The 20,088-nt window shown below is 34.9% G+C and overlaps 1 protein-coding gene across 10 annotated transcripts in view; it reads right to left on the reverse strand.

The window, feature by feature from the left end:
* The window catches only part of PTPRD (protein tyrosine phosphatase receptor type D), a 521,421-nt gene that overhangs the window by 168,749 nt on the left and 332,584 nt on the right, over positions 1-20,088 (reverse strand). For all 10 annotated transcript variants that reach the window (XM_068552041.1, XM_068552036.1, XM_068552035.1 and 7 more), the window contains exons 8-12: positions 17,556-18,137; positions 7,444-7,577; positions 4,711-4,855; positions 1,184-1,489; positions 76-269 (exon numbers count right to left, since the gene is read on the reverse strand). In XM_068552041.1, coding sequence (XP_068408142.1) covers positions 76-269; positions 1,184-1,489; positions 4,711-4,855; positions 7,444-7,577; positions 17,556-18,137 — 1,361 coding nt within the window. The remainder of the gene's footprint in view (positions 1-75; positions 270-1,183; positions 1,490-4,710; positions 4,856-7,443; positions 7,578-17,555; positions 18,138-20,088) is intronic.

The raw sequence follows: 20,088 nt of genomic DNA on the forward strand, positions 1-20,088 counted from the left end.
TGGGGTCCATTTTAAGGTACAGACTAAAATAAATGTATCCTATAAAAATATACATATGCAATTTCAGAGGCTTACCTGTGCGTCAGCCAGCATGACATCCTTCAGCATGGGCTGGCCCTTGGGTTCACCATTTTCCATCCTCACATAATGCACCTGGTATCCTCTTATCTGGCCATGCTGTTTATTGGGCACAGGTGAGCGCCATGAGACTTTAACAGATGTTGAGTTGACAGCCTCTACCTCGACTTTGCGAGGAGGACCACTAGGAACTGGAACAACATCATTGGATAAAAGAAAATTATAGGCACTTGTCCCACCCAGTCAGAGCATTTTCTTTACTTAGGTTTTAAAAAAAAAAAAAAAAAAAAAAAAAAGGCAGACCCACCATGTTTCCTTTGGGGAATACAAACATTTTCAACCAAGGAAAATGCTCAACCAATCTGCTCTACCTTTTAAGAAAAGATCAAAAAACATGACCGATGCCAAAAAAAAAAAAAAAAAAAAATGGAAGAAAAAAAGAGTATCAGAGAAATAGAAAAACATGTAAAAAATGTACAAAAGCCAAGGAAGATGCTTTGAGGTTCAAAGCATTAAAGCACAAAGTCTAGCATTGAAATAATAACAAAAACTGGTTGTTGATTGTTGTGTGTGTGTGTGTGTCTTTTTAAGGTTTCTTTTTAGCAGAATAAAAAAGATTCTTGATTATATGGATTTTCTTCTTTATTTTTTTCTCATATCAAAGGTATTCCATACAACAGATGCCAAAAATTGAATGTCGAGCATCAGTGTCTCTGAAACGTGCAAGCCAAAAAAGGCAACAAGAAGATAAGAAGGCACTTTTGAAAAGTTAACTTCAAAATGTAAAAGAAGTGACTACAAAAACCAAGAAATATGCAGAAGACTTTAGATGGAGGTACAGAGAAGGGCCTGGATTGCAAGGTCATAGGAGCAAACTGTTCTTTTAAAAGGAAGCAAATTACTGTGTTGAGATTAAAAAAGTTAAAAAAAAAAAAAAATGCCCAGGCCGTAGCAAAGATAGGTCTCTGGCAAAAACCACTGAAGTTACAGCGATGCTGGGTAAAAAAGATGAGCAGAGAAAAATGCATTACTGTTAGCCTATCAAAAGACAGCAGACCAAGACTGTGGCAGAAGGGTGCAAACTGACGTAGCAGAGGCAACATACCATCTTCATCGGTTCGAATCAACACGGACAAGCTCTCAGGGCCAGGGCCGACATCTGTGTGGGCTGTCACAGTGATCCGGTACTCAGTCCATTTTTCCAGCTGTTCCAAAAGGTATTTGGTAGTGTCCGAAGGTATTCCCAAAATCTCATGAGGTTTGTCATCTTCTCCATCCACTGCGGTATACTTGATGGAGTATTCAGTAATAATGCCATTCTGTTTTTCCACTGGTGGAGGTTGCCAACTTACCAAAATACTAGTGGAACTTGGGCTGGTGCAACTAATGTCTTGAGGAGGAGCTGACGGCTCTTATTTTGGCAGTGAGTTAAAGGAGGGTTTGAGTGAAAGGACAGGAGTGGTTGGAAAAAAAAAATGATAAAACAAAAGAAAAGGCAAAAATAAATAAATGAACAATAGGGCAACAAAACAAAAATAAGGCTTTGAAACTTAAAGTAAATTTTTAAAGATAAATTTATGTACCTTGGCTTAGTAATATGAATAAACCAAAAAATGAATAAATGACCAAAAATAATTGTTAAATAATGGGTGGGGGGAATATGTGAAAATGAAACCTTAAGATAACAGAGCCTCAAATAAAATTACCTACCTGCAATTTAAATTCTTCTTCTAAAACAATCCCTCAGTATTCCCCAGCCCTATTATACAGACTATCGAACTTCAAAAAAGCTGCAAACAGTACAAGATTTATTCCGTGAGAGTCTGAAGATGTTTAAGAGATGCCATTTCAAGCTTTCACTACTGCATTCTAAAATGAGGGCAATTCCTACATAGTATTCATTTGTGAAAAGGTTCTTAAGTGTGAAAAGTGGCAATAACTGTTGGATGCCCTTCCACCAATTCCAATTTTTTAAAAAGGGAGATAAATAAAAGCCCAACAAACATAAAAGGGTTCCCTCTGACTATCTGAAAAACGGAGTCTTCTGACCAGTTTCAACAAGTGTTAACCTAACGTTGACCATAGCCCATATACAGTGAGCATGCAGAACGATAAAGGATGAAAATGAATAGTCCAGGATTTACCTACCCGAGGGTAATGTCAGGCTGGTTGATTCTGACTGTAACTTGTACTTACCCTATGTCAGCTTCCAGCTTTTTTAAAATTATAGCTCTTCTTGAGACACCATTGCTAGTGAAGAATTAGATCCCACCAGCAAGTTTTGGTAAAATCAATAAAAATCATCTATCCCTTACAAAATGTCAATAACATAGCCATTAAAAAGAACTGTTTAAAAAAAATCCTGAGAACCATCTGGAAAAGATACGACTTATCTTTCATTTTGTACATAGCTCTTTTCATTTTGTACATAATTATTCATATAAAGTAGGATTTACCTAAGAGTTCAAAGATAAACTTGCTTCCTGCCCATTCTAAAATAAACTAGTCACCTTCTGAGCAATTATTTTCCATCAAATAAATCAAACATACCATTATTTGAAAAAAAATTAAAAGCAATAAAGAGCAATGTGACTGTTATCATAAATTATTTTTAAAGTTAATAATATATATTCCTAAAGAAGAACAAAGAATTGGGATGATATATGAATATATGTTTGCATATATATATATTTTTGATATAAGGCAACATATATGGTAGAATGAGTAAATCATTTCTAATTTTTTGTATTTGAACATGTAGTTTGGGTATTTCTTTACACTTTGTGAGCCTTAACATTATGTAGTGTCAGGTGTATCTGATTATTTAGACGATCATCAGTCTTTCTTAATTTACATGTCTTGTGTTCTTCATTACAGGCAATCAAAATGAAAAGATCCTTGTACAGACAAAAAGGAAATCCTCATAAAACAGCCTTATAAATTTGGTATAAGGTTTGCAAAAATCACAAGAAGATCATTTTTACTGATTCTGACTAAAGGTTCTTATCTTTCAAATTACGAAACTATTTTATATGCATTATCATTCATAATAAATTGAGTTGCTCATGTAACAGCAAAGACTCATTTGTAATTCTTTTTAAAAAACTGATTTGGTTTTCACTACATTCCTACCTTCAGACCTCCTTATTCTGTGAAAGTATACGTAACACCACTTGAAACCTTAATAAAATAAAGAGTGGATAAGCTTTTGATGTGTCTATAAAAAGTCCATTCTGTCTCTTTGTATGTAAGTATGTATGTATGAACATATATGTGTGTGTATGCAAAACAGTCAAGTTTGTGAACCATGCAAAATATAATATTAAAGCATGTCACATTTCTTTTAATTAAGTGTCTGATTTTAAGAATTATCTTCTGCAATATTACTTATTAGCCTGCCTGGAATTCAAAGGAGACATACAATACTGCATTGATTTACATGCTTCAGTTTTAAAAGAAAAGAAATTTTATGGGAATAAGCTATAATCAGTAAGGGATTAAGCAACAGAATCCTAATGCTTTTCATATGAATAATCATGTGTTGAGGAAAAATATTAATTTTATCATCAAAAACCCTGAAAGATTTCAAGTATCTATAGAAAATGAAACGATGGAAGACTTGCTTATATGAAAGGAAATTCATCTTCTAGAAAAACGTAAATTTCATGTTTGCTGATAGGTCTAAAAATCAGGTCAATAGAGCATTCTCTTTATAAAATTCAACGTATTCATTTTATACATATCTATGTCACTAGATAAAATGACATATAAAAATTTAAAAAATCACATATAAAATGTAAAATATTTTAAAAATCTAAGGAAATAAGTCCATAAAACTGTTCAATTCAAGGTAAATGGTTAATAGACTAATTATAGAAACTTATTAATAAAGAGCAAACAATAGTATTATAAGCCACCAAACTTTCCATCAAAAACAACCTGCCATATAATACTTTATGCAAAACAATCTCCCCTAGACACAATGAACTCCATTGTGATAAACACAGCTATGCTTTAGAGTAACAGTCCCCAAAAGAATTTGAACCTGAGGAAACAAAATACAATTTAGGATTGCAAATATACTTGTGATTATTCCATTGTTCCTAAATTTGTACAAATACAGATTTTCTGTGAATGTTCCAAATTTCCACATGAACTACTTGCAAAGTTAACAGCAAACTAAGAAAAAATACATGACTTGAAGACTTGGTCATCAGCAAAGTTAAAACCTGTGTGCTTAAAAAAGATAAAAGTTTGGTCTTTTCCTGTCTCTTTAGTTTGCTAAGCCCTCCTCTGATTATTTCGCAGAGTCCTCAAACTGAATTTTGCTTTACAGCTTTATAATTCATTAAATGGAGACTGATCCAACTCCTTTACCCATTTTTCTCAAGTAGGTTTCCTACCTTCTCTGAATGTCTTTCAATTTTGGAAGTGGGAGAATGGGATCTGTCATTTGGACCCAGTCTGAAAACCAAGGTCATGGTGCTCTAATCCCCCAAACTGGACACTTGCTCATATAGAGACTACCAACTATTAAATATTAATTAGCAGGTTTGTTGTTGGTGGGGATAAAAGCTGGCAACGCCTCCTAGTGAAGAAAAGGGCAGAAATTAAGTAAAGAAAGACACCTACTTGACTGCATGGTTCTGGCTGATATTTCAGCTGTGGAAGCACCCAGGCCTTGGGGAGAGCGTGCAGCCAGACGGAAGTAGTACAAGCTGTTTGGTCTCAGCCCTTGCAGCCTATAAGATGTCCCTGGCTCAATGGTAATCCGTTGCTGTGGATAAGTAACAAGGGACCTTGGTCATCTTCATTAAGATTTGTGCATATATTTTTATCACACTGCCCAGAACATCAGATTTCTGTCATCAGGGTTATAATGTCATTAAAATATCACAAACAGAATCAACAGTGAGTATCAACTAGGGGAATTACATAATGAAGATACCAGTTTAAAAGGGCAAGTTTCTACAACAAATAAGACAACTGGAAAAAAGGAAGTCGGGGATCTATCTAACGATGACACAGTTTTCCAAATGCATCAGATAAGAGGGAGTGAGAGGCCCACCACCCATGAATGCATTCAACCTTTAAGTCATGTGTGTTGCGGTGACACTGCCCACAATGGAAACTGACCCCCGCCCCTGACAATGGCTTATGCCTAACATTCCATTTGAAGAGATGTGTAGCTCATCTCCCGTGACCGTCTGCAACGTAAATAGGGGCAAAGAAAATATGGCCGGAAGTAACAACGGAAACCGGCATACAGTTCGCATGAGGCTGTTATGAAAGAGATCTGAAATTGCCAAGGCCTGAGGGAATAAAAATCAGATGTCAGTTACTGAAGAAAGCTAGATAATGTATATGAAACTATACTGTTACCCCAGGTTGAGTTCAAATTAATTTTAACACTTCCTTTCTTTGTGAATATAGAACCTACAGCTAGAAAAAAGAAATCACAAACTCTTCTATAACTTTTAACATCATAAAGGGCTTTTGAAATAAGGTTTTTTTTAATTGAATGTTGTAACTTATTTTCATGATTGAAATCTGCCTTTGCATTTTAGCAAAGATATAGCTATCTATGGGTAGTCAATCTCAGATTGAACATGAGCCTGTAGTAAACCTTAAAATGCATGCTCTTATGTAGTCTAGTAATGGCATCAATAATCTCATAAGGCTTTTTATCAAATAGCATTTGCTGTTCACACAAACAGAAATCAGTCAAGGGCGATTCAGATATAAAACTAGAGAATACACCCCTAGGGTGTTCTGGCTTGCAAATACAAAATTTTCAGAAATTTTAGATTTACCAAATGACAAGAAAAAAAGGAATTTCCTAAATAAACAATTGTAAAGCAGAGTAGGTATGCCAATAGTCAAGTATCCATAGCGTTTCCAAAGGACTGCCACTCTCTTAACTGTTTTTATTTTATTTGTTTTTTAGTTGGGTAATGGTAAGTATTTAAAATAATTTAATGCTAATTTATGTCTTATTACAAACACCAACAGTTGTAACACGAGTACTTTACGTTATATCAGCACTTCAGTTCTAGAACTTTTTGAGTGATTAATTTGTATCAGCTTTGTTAGCTAAATCTAAAAGCATTGCTTTTAGAACCTGGTCTTTGGAGATTCTGCTCACTTCAAAGAGATGTAATAAAATAGAAGTTTACAGTAGCATATTAATGTATTATAGCATTCAAAATGATGAGCCACAAGTTAATTGCTTGGTAATAGTTCATTTAGTATGTGAGTATTTAAGAAAGGTATTCTTTTTTAGAACTTAGGGGCTGTTTTGCTTTGTGAAGATATTTTTAAGATAAAGAATGCTAAGAGGTATAACAAAATGGCTTCGTGGATTGAGTTTTCACATATAGTTTTACCAACTTTTTTGTCCTAATGTTCCCCTTAATGGGTTTTACGATAACAAAAGAAACGTATTTATTACCATCCCTTTCTGAAAATATTAGATGTATCTTAATACTGATTTAAATAATCTATTCAAAGTATACCGAAGGGCCAGTATATCCTAATGGTTAAGAACACAGATTCTGGAAATTGTCTAGATTCAAATTCCAGCTCTACCATTCAGCAGTATGAGGCTTTGGGCAAATTATTTAGTTTTTTCCGTGTCTCCATTTTGTTATAATATGTGAAATAGATTAATAATAGAGGCTGACTCAAAGCACTACCGTAAGGATTAACTTAATATGTGTGAAACCATTATTATAGTGCCCGTTAATGTATGTGTTATTTTGATTTTGATTTCTCTTTTCAGTAACTACTAACAATTTCTAGCCTTCCACAGTCTGTTATTTTATTTGTGTAACATACTCAAACTATATATATATATATATATATATATATATATATATATATATATATATATATATATATATATGTATTTTCACATTCATATCAAACAAACATTTGCTATCGGGCATCTTTCTCTGAAACCAGTTTAGACAAATTCATCTACCCAAAGCCTTGGAGCTCCCTTAGTCATGTGTTAACAGTGACTTAAGCATTTTAATGCAGAAGACAAAGAAAGGAAATCCCCAAATCTCAAGGAGTATATTCTTTTACAAGCAGATACTTCCATAAGTAACTTAGAAACCTGAATTAAAAAAAGAAATTTCCATTACGGACAATAGCTGTTTTTTGTTTCTTTTGTCCTAAGCCCAGCAAGTCTCCAAATACTCTTTCTGTGTTTTTGGTCAAGCTTCCCTTTTGATGAATAAATCTTTTCCACCAAGGTCCTCTGTAGATATCTGACCTTTTAACAGAACTTGGGCAAGTACACAAAACGCGAGCAGTGCTTGGGTGTAGAGAATGACGACAAGGCGAAAAGCACAGTCCTACCTCCTTTCCATGCTCCCCATCTTTGTAGACCAGTTCATAGTTGGCGATGGTGTCTGAACGTGGAGGCGTCCAAGAGAGCAAAATACTTGTTTCGGATTCAGGTTCTGCCTTGAAGTTTAGTGGCTGCCCTGGCACTAAAATCAGGGAGGCAAAGGAGTGAGCTCACCATCACCAGAAATATTCAGAAGTTCTTTCATTAACTGTTTAAACTTTTCACTCAGTGTCTGCACATATTAGCTTAATGGAGAGCTAGGTTCCTTACATTGTCCAAGTTAGCCTGTCAATATAAAGCCCATTTTTCCTCCTTTAAGGGACAAGAACAATGTTATAAATACTGTGCTTGTCCCTGAGTGGTTTAATATATATGCAAGATGTGGAATTAGCAAATGTAGAATATATCAGTCTCTGAATTCAACTTTAAGAATTATATTTACTTTATAATATCATTGTAAGTAATAAATGTGATTATTTATATAAAGCACTTGGGATAAATATTGCCTAAGTCACACCAATTGTTAAAAACATAAAAGCTATTGTTCTTTTACAACTGAGTGGGAACTTATTCTCTAACGCTACAGTTTACTTTTAAAATTATTTCCAATTAGGTTTATAAAATCCCACCTTTACTCCATTAACAAAATCTACAGGCAAGCAGAATCATTGGTATTTTTTTCTTACCAACCCACGTTTTAAAAAGATGTAAAAAAAAAAAAAAAGAGAGAGAATTAAAAAAACTAACAATTCTTTCTAATCTCTAAATGAATTTAATATGAATTAATACACTAGACACGATATAAATTTAATATTGTCCCTAGTGAGATGGAGCTAAATTACTATACAAGTTGAAAAGTGTATAGAATACACTTATTATCACAAATATAGGAATTTAACAGAGGTCATCTATAATTCTCGTATTAGTCATGTAATCCATGCAATAGACAATTTGGAAGAGCTATATGTCATATGTAATCAAGAATGGGACATCAATCCAGTTGAAACCATCTTACCCAAATGTTGAATTAGAATAAATTTTACTAACCCCAACCTCCTAGTTAGCAACTAATCCCACGAGGTCCTCTATCCATTATACACAAGGCTAATGCACTTCAGGGCATCAGTAGCACAGCTACTCATACTTACATTGTTCTCAGCCAATGTCTACTCTAATTGGTTGGTGCCCATGCCTTAGTGGCCATTACATATTTTGATCATTACCCCGGATATTGCGGTATGTTTCAAAGTGCCATAGCTGAACATATGTCCATATTCCCACAAGTTCACATGAGAATTCCGTGTATATTTGTAAAAAACAAGAATAATACTTCACACCAGAGGTGTAAAGAACATCTAAAGTATTTTTGGCAAATGAGCATGAACATTCAAAAACATATACAAATAATATAACTTGTAGCTGATGTATGACATCAATTTCTTAAACAATACCTAAAGCATCATTTTCACCAGAAAGAAGGTCTTTGGAGATATAAAATGCATTACTTTCTTTTCTTTCTATAGTCATCTCTCTGTAGCATGATGAAAAAAAATGCCTTTTGTTTAAAAAAAGATTAAAATCTAAAGGGGTCAACAATGGTTTCTGGAATCAATCCCTAATCATCATGTCATTCCTCTGGTCTGTTAACCTGTGAATCTGTGTATGTGTATATGTGTGTGTGTGTGTGTGTGTGTGTGTGTGTACACGTGCACACACTCATGTTTGGACTGATGCTTAAGGCCACCAATAATCAGTGCTTCATATTTCTAATTTCATTCATTTTCCTTTCTCTCTTTCCGTATCACAGGCCTTGAGATACTCATTAATTTGATGCCTCCAGGAATGTACTTTCTGAACTGAGTATCTTCTTTTTTTTTTAAGTACCTGCCCAGTGGGTGACCTAACACAATCATTCAGACTGAGAGGTGAAAGGTAGAGACAAAAGAAGATAAAAGATCAAGAGCAAGAGAAGGTAGAACAGAGGGAAATAAGAAAAACAATCAGGCAAATAGCAAAACAAATAGAAAATGCATTACTTCTAAAAAGAAAATACCAATATCACAGGCAGGAGCCACAATGGAAGCCAAGAATGATCAGATGGGGAAATTATGATTGGATTCTAATATTCAGATCATGAAAGGTCTTCTCAGCCTAAAAATACACACGCCTATGCATATGTATGCAGTCACTTCTTTTTCTCTAGTTTTATTCCCTTTTTCTTTCCCCAACCTCCACACGTCTGGGAAAGAAGAACACCTTGTGATAACTTCTGACTTAAACCAAACCAAATAAAGTGCTGTCAAGAATTAAAAACATGGACAGTGTTGAAGGGCTGCTCTCAGGATAATAATTGCTTGTTACATATTTCCTCCCTGCTAAGGCTAATAATATATTGAGTGACAGTGATTGAAAACATTGTGGGAATCCAATTAACTTTTTCTTACTTAAACTTTTTGCTTTTAATTTGTCTCAAACAAATTCCTGGTAGGTCTCAATGTTTCATCCTTGTTTAGTGCCACACACTTCCTTTAATTCTCTAATTCTGTTTAGTTCTATTCAGAGCTCTCTCCTTCTAAATAATGAAACAGCTACATCAAAGTCTCAGACGGTGTACTGTTCATTTTATTTTTGGACAAAGTAAGTAGGAAGTGGCCACACGACTGGATGGTGAGTCTCTTCGAATAATACAAACGGGGTTCTCCTCCTCTGCTTTCAACATCTTCTCTTTTGAAGTGGTCTGGAGGGGAATTTAATAGATTTTAAACTTGTGGTCGAAACACCAATGCCTAGAGGTGCCAGGCAGATGACTTAGATGAGCGCAGAGGCCATGCAGGCCCAGGGTCAACGGGGGAGTGCCTGGGACCCCAGAAGGAGTTAGTGATGCTCAGAGCCAGGACACAGCTGCCGTGTGGAATGTGGGTCCAGTCTTGCCCAAGCTTCTGATTTTTCAGCAGAAGTTGATAATGAATCTTCTAGGTAAAATCTTTTAATTTTTTACAGTCGGAAATAAATTGAATTAGTCGAAATTAACTGAAAAACACTGTATCAGGCAAAATGTGTCTACAGACGAAATCCAGCATAAGGACCAGGGCTTTAAAAGATCTTTTTATTATATCAGGCTCTATGCCCATACGTGTCTTAAGAGTGACACTACTCAGACTTTCTTGGGAATTGTGGATTCACCTAAAGCTGTTGCTTCCTCAGGATCATTTAGTCATTACTGAAACAACCACAATGAAGCTGAGGATTCAAAGGAAAAGAAAAAAGCTGTGAAATTAATATTTATATATTCCCCAAACATAATAGTCTTAATGATCATAATATATGTTTACAAGAAAACACTTTAGTGGACTCCAAACTGTAATATTTATTTTGTCTGTGCCACTTGGAGACACAGGGAATACTTCATCATCTGTCAGTTAGATTTTTATACCAAATACTGTGGCTACAAAGGTTCTATTAACATTTATATTTGTTTTCTCCATATCCCTTCTCCCTCCTTCCCTCCCTCCCTTACTCTCTTCCTCCCACTCCCCCCCATAGATAGATAGATAGATAGATAGATAGATAGATAGATAGATAGATAGATAGATATAGATATTTGTATGTATGTATATTTATTTATTTATTTATTATTATTATTTCTAAAATTTATTTACTTTTGGTTGTGTTGGGTCTTCGTTGCTACGCACGGGCTTTCTCTAGTTGCGGCGAGTGGGGGCTACTCTTCATTGCGGTGCGTGGGCTTCTCATTGCGGTGGCTTCTCTTGCTGCAGAGCACAGGCTCTAGGCATGCGGGCTCAGTAGTTGTGGCTCGTGGGCTCTAGAGCGCAGGCTCAGTAGTTGTGGCACATAGGCTTAGTTGCTTCGCGGCATGTGGGATCTTCCCGGACCAGGGCTCGAACCCGTGTCCCCTGCATTGGCAGGCGGATTCTTAACCACTGAGCCACCAGGGAAGTCCTGTATGTATATTTAATGCTCCCACAGTCTTGACACCTCAAACTTACTGACATTCTTTTATCTTCACTTACTTCATGTTTTTCTACATATATTTTATTTTTCTTTTATTTAAGAGCTTTTCTGTGCTGTAGCATTTTCCCCATCAATTAACCACAGATACATTTTACGGAAAAATCTGAGATTCTGGAAGACACACGGGAGAATAAAAAGAACCCATCCAGAAACCTTAGTGCAATCATCTACATTAAAAAAAGATGTGTTAATGTTGACCATAAACCAATAGAATTTAGATGTGGAAAGAGGAAAGAAAAGTAGGAACACAAATTTTTCTTTAAAATTATATTTAAGAAATCCTTATATTTGGTAAAGTGTTGTTATATCCTTCTTCTTGATTGCTTATTTAATGTCCACAAGGAAATACAAATATGAGCTATCAATTCCCTAAAGTAAGATTATAACCCCATTGAGAAATGGAAAATATTTGAGTAGCAATACTACTATACTCCATATATCTGAAGGCAACTCACAGAGAATGGAGAATGAATAAGAAACGAGAAGAAAATCTGCATGTCATCTGAACTCTGATAATATTGGAAGAGATCAATATCTGACTAAATTTTAGGGAATATCTCTGAAGAGAAAGGGGTTAGCACATATAAAATGGCTAAAAAACAATTTCACCTCACCGTAATATAAATGTGCAACATTACCAAAAAGACTAAAAAACACATTATTTCTAAAATATCTAGTGCTCTAATAAGGTACATATTTTAAAATGTGAGTATCTAGCATATTGACAAATGATAATAACAACAATAAAAGCAACAGCCAGAGTTACAGTGGTAGTAAAACAAAACAAAACAAAATTCAAACAAGGAGTCTGATTTGTAAGTGCCGCAGATATATCATTGACAAAATAAGTACTTAATACACAAGCACCTGCACAAATCTTACTCTCAACTGTCATTAAACATCAATAAGAAAAAGCTAAAATTTTATTACAGTTGTATTTACAACCAGCACTCCTTTACTCATTGCTAAAACTATTTAGAGAAAGAATTCAAATGGGGCTCATAATTTTTGCTATTGGAAATCAGTCTTTTCTAGTTTGCTCATACAGGCCTGTTGATATATAGTAATGAAATGGTTTATAAAGTACTGGAAACCTAAAGCACAATGTCTGTAAAATGTCATAGTTTTATAACAATTTTGCTTCTTCAAAATGTTTAAAGTTGATGCTACTCATTAATATTTATTTATTAAATGTGTATAATTATTTTCCTTCCAAAGACATACACTACTGAGGTGTGTACATATAAATCAGTACTTTCCCCAAGAATCTATTAAATGCATAGAAGAATTAGAGGTAAGATATGTTTTCTAAAGAAAGTTCAGAAAAAGACACATTAGGATTTAACAGCTTTAGAATGCCTCCAATTAGCAGGAACAACAAGCAACATTTATTTTAGTGTATTAGGTTTAAGATGTTAATTTATTACATTTCCTTATCAGAGTTTTATTTGTACTTCTTTTGTAAAATATAGTTACCCTATGTTCTTATTATAATTACGTACAAGAGAAAACTATATAAGACATCCTTCCCGAATGTGTTTTTTCATAGCAGAGACTTTTTTCTAGCACAACATAAATACTTCCCTTGTCAATGGCCATATCGTCCACGTATTTTCAAGGTGAATTAGTTGCAAGTCACTATAATGCCAGAAGTTAAAGCTATGGAAAACTTGGAAGATTAACCAATATTTCTAGAAAATAATCATTTTAACCAAAATCTTTTCATATTTAAAACCATGTAAAGATTACTTAATATTTTCATCTGTACTAATATTCATAATTAAGGGGATATATTACTGACTATAACATAGATCATATTTTGACTTTCTATATTCCCAGAAATATACAAACTTACATCCATCCTCCATTTATATCAATACATGTGACAATAATCTTAGATAAGATCAAAAGTAATAATGTCCCTCTTAAACTCACTTTATTTCTAAATACTGTTTCTGCAGAGTCTGATTTTAAACAAAAATAGGAATATTACTGTCAGGGAATTAAAGATAATAAAATGAAACGTATACCTTTTAGATAAAGTAGACAAAAATGTGTATCTCTGTGTATATGAAATTAAAATATTTGAGAAGTTCATGCATGTTATTGATCAGTAAATTTTTGTAGGTTTGGAAAAGATAAAATTGTAGTGAGAAGAATCATAAACTTAAATTTTATATAACCTAACTAAAAGAATATTTCATAATGGTTTTACGTCTTTGCCTAGCAGTGATCCTATGAATTAGCTGGTCAGGAGCAGCTCAGGATTAATTATATCAGAACTAACATCATTGTATTTGGCAGGTGTCCACTAACATCAAATGGCCTTTGTTAATTAAGCCTAGAGAACAGATCAAATCATTGTGCCATTTTGGAAGGTTTTCTTAGCCTATTGGTCTCGGCAGGCACAAGTCATTACGTCATTATATATCTTCTCAATCAATGGGTATTAAAATTACAATTATTATGGAAGGTTCTTGGAAATATCTTAATGTAAAAAAAGTTAAACAGAGATTGAGAACAGCTATTTTAATGCATCTGTGATCCATTCATCTAGATTTTTTTTTAGGTCCGGAGTCCCTGGATCACATTAACTCAGTTGCTCCTGTCACAATGTTACCTTCACTGAGTTATGATTTATGTTACATTATGTCCCCTGGTAATACAGAAAAACACAATATGATCTATTTAAACATCAGTTCTGTATCTTTCATTAAACTGTGACTGAAAGCATTACTGTCATTTCGTGTTCTGAATATAAGGATTCTCATGATTCTCAAGGATTCTTATGTTTCGGTTGAATTTAGTTTCAGTAACTATTTGGTTTCTTAGATAGCTAAATCCTTCTGTCATAAGAAAATAATATTATGAAACGCTATAGATTTGTATGCTTAAATTTGTAGTTAGAAAATTAAGAGCCAAACTTAGTGACTGAGTATCATAACTTTCTATAAAAAAGGTATTCCTTCTACTTCTTTTAGATTAAATTTTTTTCTTTTTTTAAAATATCTAAATGGTTTAATGTACTTCTGCACTGGGATAACCTAATAGCCACCTCAAGTATTTCAGATGTAAATCATATATAATTCTTTAAAAAAAAAAAATAAATTTATTTATTTATTTTTGGCTGCGTTGGGTCTTCTTTGCTGCACGAGGGCTTTCTCTAGTTGCGGCGAGCAGGGGCTACTCTTCGTTGCAGTGAGCGGGCTTCTCATTGCGGTGGCTTCTCTTGTTGCAGAGCATGGGCTCTAGGCATGCAGGCTTCAGTAGTTGTGGCTCACAGGCTCTAGAGCACAGGCTCAGGAGTTGTGATGCACGGGCTTAGTTGCTCCGCAGCATGTGGGATCGTCCCGGACCAGGGCTCGAACCTGCGTCCCCTGCATTGGCAGGCGGATTCTTAACCACTGCACCACCAGGGAAGTCCCATATATAATTCTTGAATAGAGATATGAATACATGACACCCTGTGTTTCCTGCCTCTACTCATTTATTGAGCACCTAGTGGGCACTAAAGCCTAGTAGGCACCAAAAATAAGACATTAGCAAATTATTAATTTAAAAGATAATGGTGCTTAAAAGTATCTAGAGTGTCCACTTAATGACCCAAAGGAAGTTCCTGAATCTTTTTACCTTCATCGATCCTCAATTTACTCATTGGCAAATGAGATAATTCCACATCTACCTAATTGAGCAGTAAGAATTAATACACCTATTAGCAGAGTTTCCAGCATATGGCAGTTATTATTATGATGATGACTATATATTACTGAAGTTATAAAATATTTCTATCCATTATCTAATCGATAGCCTTGTTACGGGTTGAAGTGTGTCCCACAAAAATTCATATGTTGAATTCCTAACACCAAGAATCTGACCTTATTTGGAAATAGGATTGTTGCAGATGTAATTAGTCAAGATGATATCATTAGGTTAGACCCTAATCCATTATGACTGGTATCTTATAAAAAAGGGAAATTTGGACGCAAGAGACAAGCGCTTAGGGAGAATGCCATGGGACCATGAAGGCAGAGATCAGGGTGATGCTTCCACAAGCCAAGGAACAGCCAAGACTACCAGCAAACCACCAAAAGCTAGGCGGGAGGCCCAGCATCTCCCTCACAGCTCTCAGAAGGAACCAATCCTGCTGACACTTTGTTCTTGAACTTCTAATCACTAGAACTGCAAGATGATAAATTCCTCCAGTAAGTGGTATTTTGTATGGCAGCCTTAGAAAGAAAACCACTACCACTAAACTCTCTAAGGTGGTTATTATTTTAGATGAGAAAACGGAAGTTCAGAGAGATGAAGTAACTTGTCCAAGGATATGGAGCTAAAAATGGTAGTTTGGGATTCAAACCCTGGTTATGTTACTCCAAGATCAGGGATTTTTAAAATATCAAAGCTGAAACACCAAAAACCTAAAAGTGGAGTATAGGTATATACTCTTCCTATAGACTTTCTTATATCCTTTAATGGTTATGGAGCTGCTAAAATAGTACGATAAAAAAAAATCTCTTAACAGTTGACTATTTTCAGTCAAGAAAAAGAACAAGATTCACTGATTTCTACATTTTCCAATGAGAAACTTATGGAAAAATTAATCTACAATGTTTTTATGCATATTAATATAACAAATAAATACAGAAGAAATGAAAAAGCCAAATAGGAAAGGTATATGGATGATTTTCAGTATAATTATGATAAAACACTCTGTAGTTACTTTTTTGATATTAGAAAAAGGGATAAATCCATGAACAAACCAATAAGAACCAAATAACAGTATGAAAATAAAGCCAGGCAAGCTGTAAACATGCTCTGAGGTTCCTAGTAGCCAAGGCAAATAGGTAAACGTCCTCAGCCTCAAGATTCACGAAGCCCACAACATAAAAACAAGTCAGTGGTGAAACATAAGTGTATCTAGTTCTGACACCTGAGAATATTCATTAACTCATTCCCAGAATTACCTATGAGTTATGACTACAGATTATAGATACCATCTCCAATAACATGGTTCTTATGTGGATTCTCAGAACAAACGAATGGCAGGCCACCAAAACCCTCACAGATTAATGCAAGTTTAAGAGGTACCAAGACAATAAGGAGTCAAATGAATAGCTCTCAGATATTCAAGAATAAACTTAAGAAGACAGCTGCTATGGTTTATTCCCATCCCACGACAAAACTGATCACTTTGAATCCAAGACCAGAGAAGTTTGATAACCTCTTATGAAAATAAAACTACGGGAAAGGCCAAGTTTTTCTTCATAAAATAGTTTGGCGTCTGCTCTAATACCCAGGAAAATGGGTGAATAAGGTCCCAAAGTTTGATCTTAGATCTTGGTAACTGTCTTTCTTTATCCCTGAGGCCATACAAAGAAAAAAAGAAAAGAACGTTAAGGGAATATTCATTTTTAAGCAAGTTGCTTCCTGGCAAATATAAGCCATTTAAATATCCAAGGTCCCCCGACAAATGGTTTTACTTTTAACTTTATCTTGAACCATCCGCTCCTTCACGAATTAAATAAATTTTGGGACTATTCTATCGGAGTTGCTAATACAAAAAAAGCATAGTTCTTCTGTTCTCAAAATGCTGCATGGGGGATGCATTTATCCAACTCCTGCAGAAAGTCTTCAAGTCATTTGTGTACAAATTAAAAAGAAAGGATGCTACATATAGGGGTACGAGAGTAAGAGGTACAAACTATTAGGTATAAAATAAGCTACAAGGGTATATTGTATAACATGGGGAATATAGCCAATATTTTATAATAACTGTAAATGGAGCATAACCTTTAAAAATTGTGAATCACTATATTATACACTTAAAACCCAATTAATATTAGACGGCAACCATACTTCAATTAAAAAAAAAAGAAAGGATGCTAAATGCATCCCCCTTTTAAAAGGGCTGTATTATTTATAGTCTTTCAGTGTCCATGCCTGTTCCTTTCCATATGCCTAACTCCTGACTTAGAAACTCTAAATCTCAAAAATTAAAACTTATACTATTTTGTTCTTTGTTTCTGTCCTTGCCATTTCTTAGTACCAGCTCCCTTCTACCCTACTCCCCATCCAGAACCAGACTTACCTCCTGTCTGAGTGATGACTTGTATGTCACTTGAAAGAGGACCATCTCCAATTGAGGTAAAAGCCAGGACTTTGACAGAATACGTTTTCTGGGGCACTAAGTTGCCAATAGTAGTGATTTGGCTGTCAGCTACATTGTGTTTCATCCAGTTGTTAACATGCTGAGTGGGATCCATTGTATAATACACTCGGTATCCTTGAATCTGTCCATTTGGCTCTTCAGGTTCCTTCCACTGTACCAAAATGGTGGTTGAACTCAACATCCGCGCCTGGACATCCCTGGGGGCACTGGACGGCGCTTGCTCTGAGGTCTGTGTTAGCACGGGCTCACTGGGAGGCCCCCGCCCAATGTTATTGACAGCAACAACCCTGAATTCGTAATCTGAGTAGGGACTTAGTCCAGCGACACTGTAGCGTGTGGTCGCCACCCCATCAATTTCTTTGTAAGGTTCTTCAGAATTTTTAGGTTTATGCTGAATGATGTAGTAAGAGACAGGCTCAGGGTTCCCAGAGTCCCATGTCAGTGTGATGCTTGTAGCTGTGCTCTCAGTCACGACAGGAGTTCCTGGAGGTTTGGGTAAGGCTTACAGGGAGGAAAAAAAAGACAGTGATTACCCATCACTTTTACGAAATCACAAGAATCCATAAACTCTGCTATTAGAATGACAGAATTATGTACCTAGTAAAGATTTAATTAGATGAAATCACAGCAAAGGACGGTTTTCTGAGTGGTCAGGAAGTACAGTAAGACATGCTTAGGTGACAAATCTCAGTTTACTAGAAGTGTATTATAGCATTGTATTTTTGGGCTTGTATCCAAACTCACCACTTATTAGCTATGAGATCCTGGATGTGTTGCTTAAGTTCTCTTTGCTTTAGTTTTCTCATGTGAAAAATAGGCAAAATTGTATTATTGGAATTGTACTGTACAGTTGGGTAACTGTATTTCATGAGCTTACGGTGAAGATTAATGAGCTAATCCAGTAATGCTCTTAATATGTATCTGGCACCCTCAGAAAACAGTAGTTCCAATGATTACAATTATTATAACCACAAGCTTGGCCCATGAGATCCTTGCTTCAAAAAAATGATATAACTAAATGCCAATAAACATTGAAAAGAACAAAATTTTAGACATAAAATGAAATGGTATTAAATTGTTGTAAAAGAAGAGTAGCCATTTTGTTTTCAAGATGTAAGACATAAGCAACATTACTATATATTTTTTAATAAATAATCTGACCAATAATTTTAAGGTAATAAAGAATAGTAATTTCAAATCAAACAATTTCAAATTCACGCTTTTCACTTAATATTCAAAATATGCTGAAGGAGCTAAAGTCTATTCACAAATCACTTTTTAAAGTATTTTATTTTATTGTCATAATATGTATCCTATATCCAACATCAGTAATATCAGATTACAGCTATGTGACAAACATTTGCAATCAAATCTATATTTTAGAAATCTCGTTCATTCTTTTTAGCAGAAAAGCACAACTCAAAATGCTACTAATGAAGCCTACAAACCATCTACACAGGTGGCCTCACCCGGACAGTGATTCTGAAAGGTAGTGATGTTAGGGAAGAAAGGAGAGTTTCACAAGCTGAATTTTTAGAGAAAACTCAGAAGGTAACACTCATATAATCAGCTCCTTAGTACTCCTCTTTTCCTTGTCAACTTAAAGGCAAAAAATACAACACTCCCTACAATGGTAACTTTTCAAGATTAGCAAACTTGTACTTAATTAGTGCTATATCCCCAATACCTAGAACACTGTCTAGTCCTGAGTAGGTTTTTAATAAGCACTGTGAAACGACTACCTGAATAAAGGAGTCCTTTCTCTCTTTAAGGTGCTTTTTGTTTTGACTCACTTCTTGCCTTCAAGATCCACCCTTATGTTTTATTTATTTATGTTTGTGGTGGTGGGGGTAGGGAAGCAGCAAGAGTCAGGAAAACAAAGAAACTGAACAAAACATTAGTTTAGTGTGACTCCTGCTTTTGAATTCTTGAGGGTCTTTAGTAAACCTTCAAATATTTAAAGCTGAAATGGTTAGTATGGGAAAGACAATTCAATATTTGCAGATTACTCTAAGAACCATGGAATGATAATATTTGGCCAAGGGATTTTGCTGAAAATAATAATAGAAAGACATTTATTTCAGTATTCTGGCCTGGCATTTTTCAAGGAAGTGTATGATCTGAATTTTCCCTAGATGTCTTTCTGTATTCTTCAGGCAAGTAGAAATATTGCTAATTAAAGATGTGTTTACTGATATTTAACAGATACTCTTAGTTTCGCTAAGTCACACTGATTATGCAGTACAGGTTTTGTATCTGTCATGTATGGAGAATACTAGGCCTAATACCATAATAATATGCAATAAAACATTACTATTTTAAATGACTAAATGTTGAAAATGCTGTGTACCTTGTCTTATGTCACATTATTGATTTTATATGGTATACATTAGGTATATGCACTTGGTCGAAAATATGACACCTATTACAATGTGTGCTGCATTTTTTTAGG

This window comes from Eschrichtius robustus, chromosome 10 (assembly GCF_028021215.1).
Source record: "Eschrichtius robustus isolate mEscRob2 chromosome 10, mEscRob2.pri, whole genome shotgun sequence".
In the NCBI taxonomy this organism is placed as follows: Eukaryota; Metazoa; Chordata; class Mammalia; order Artiodactyla; family Eschrichtiidae; genus Eschrichtius; species Eschrichtius robustus.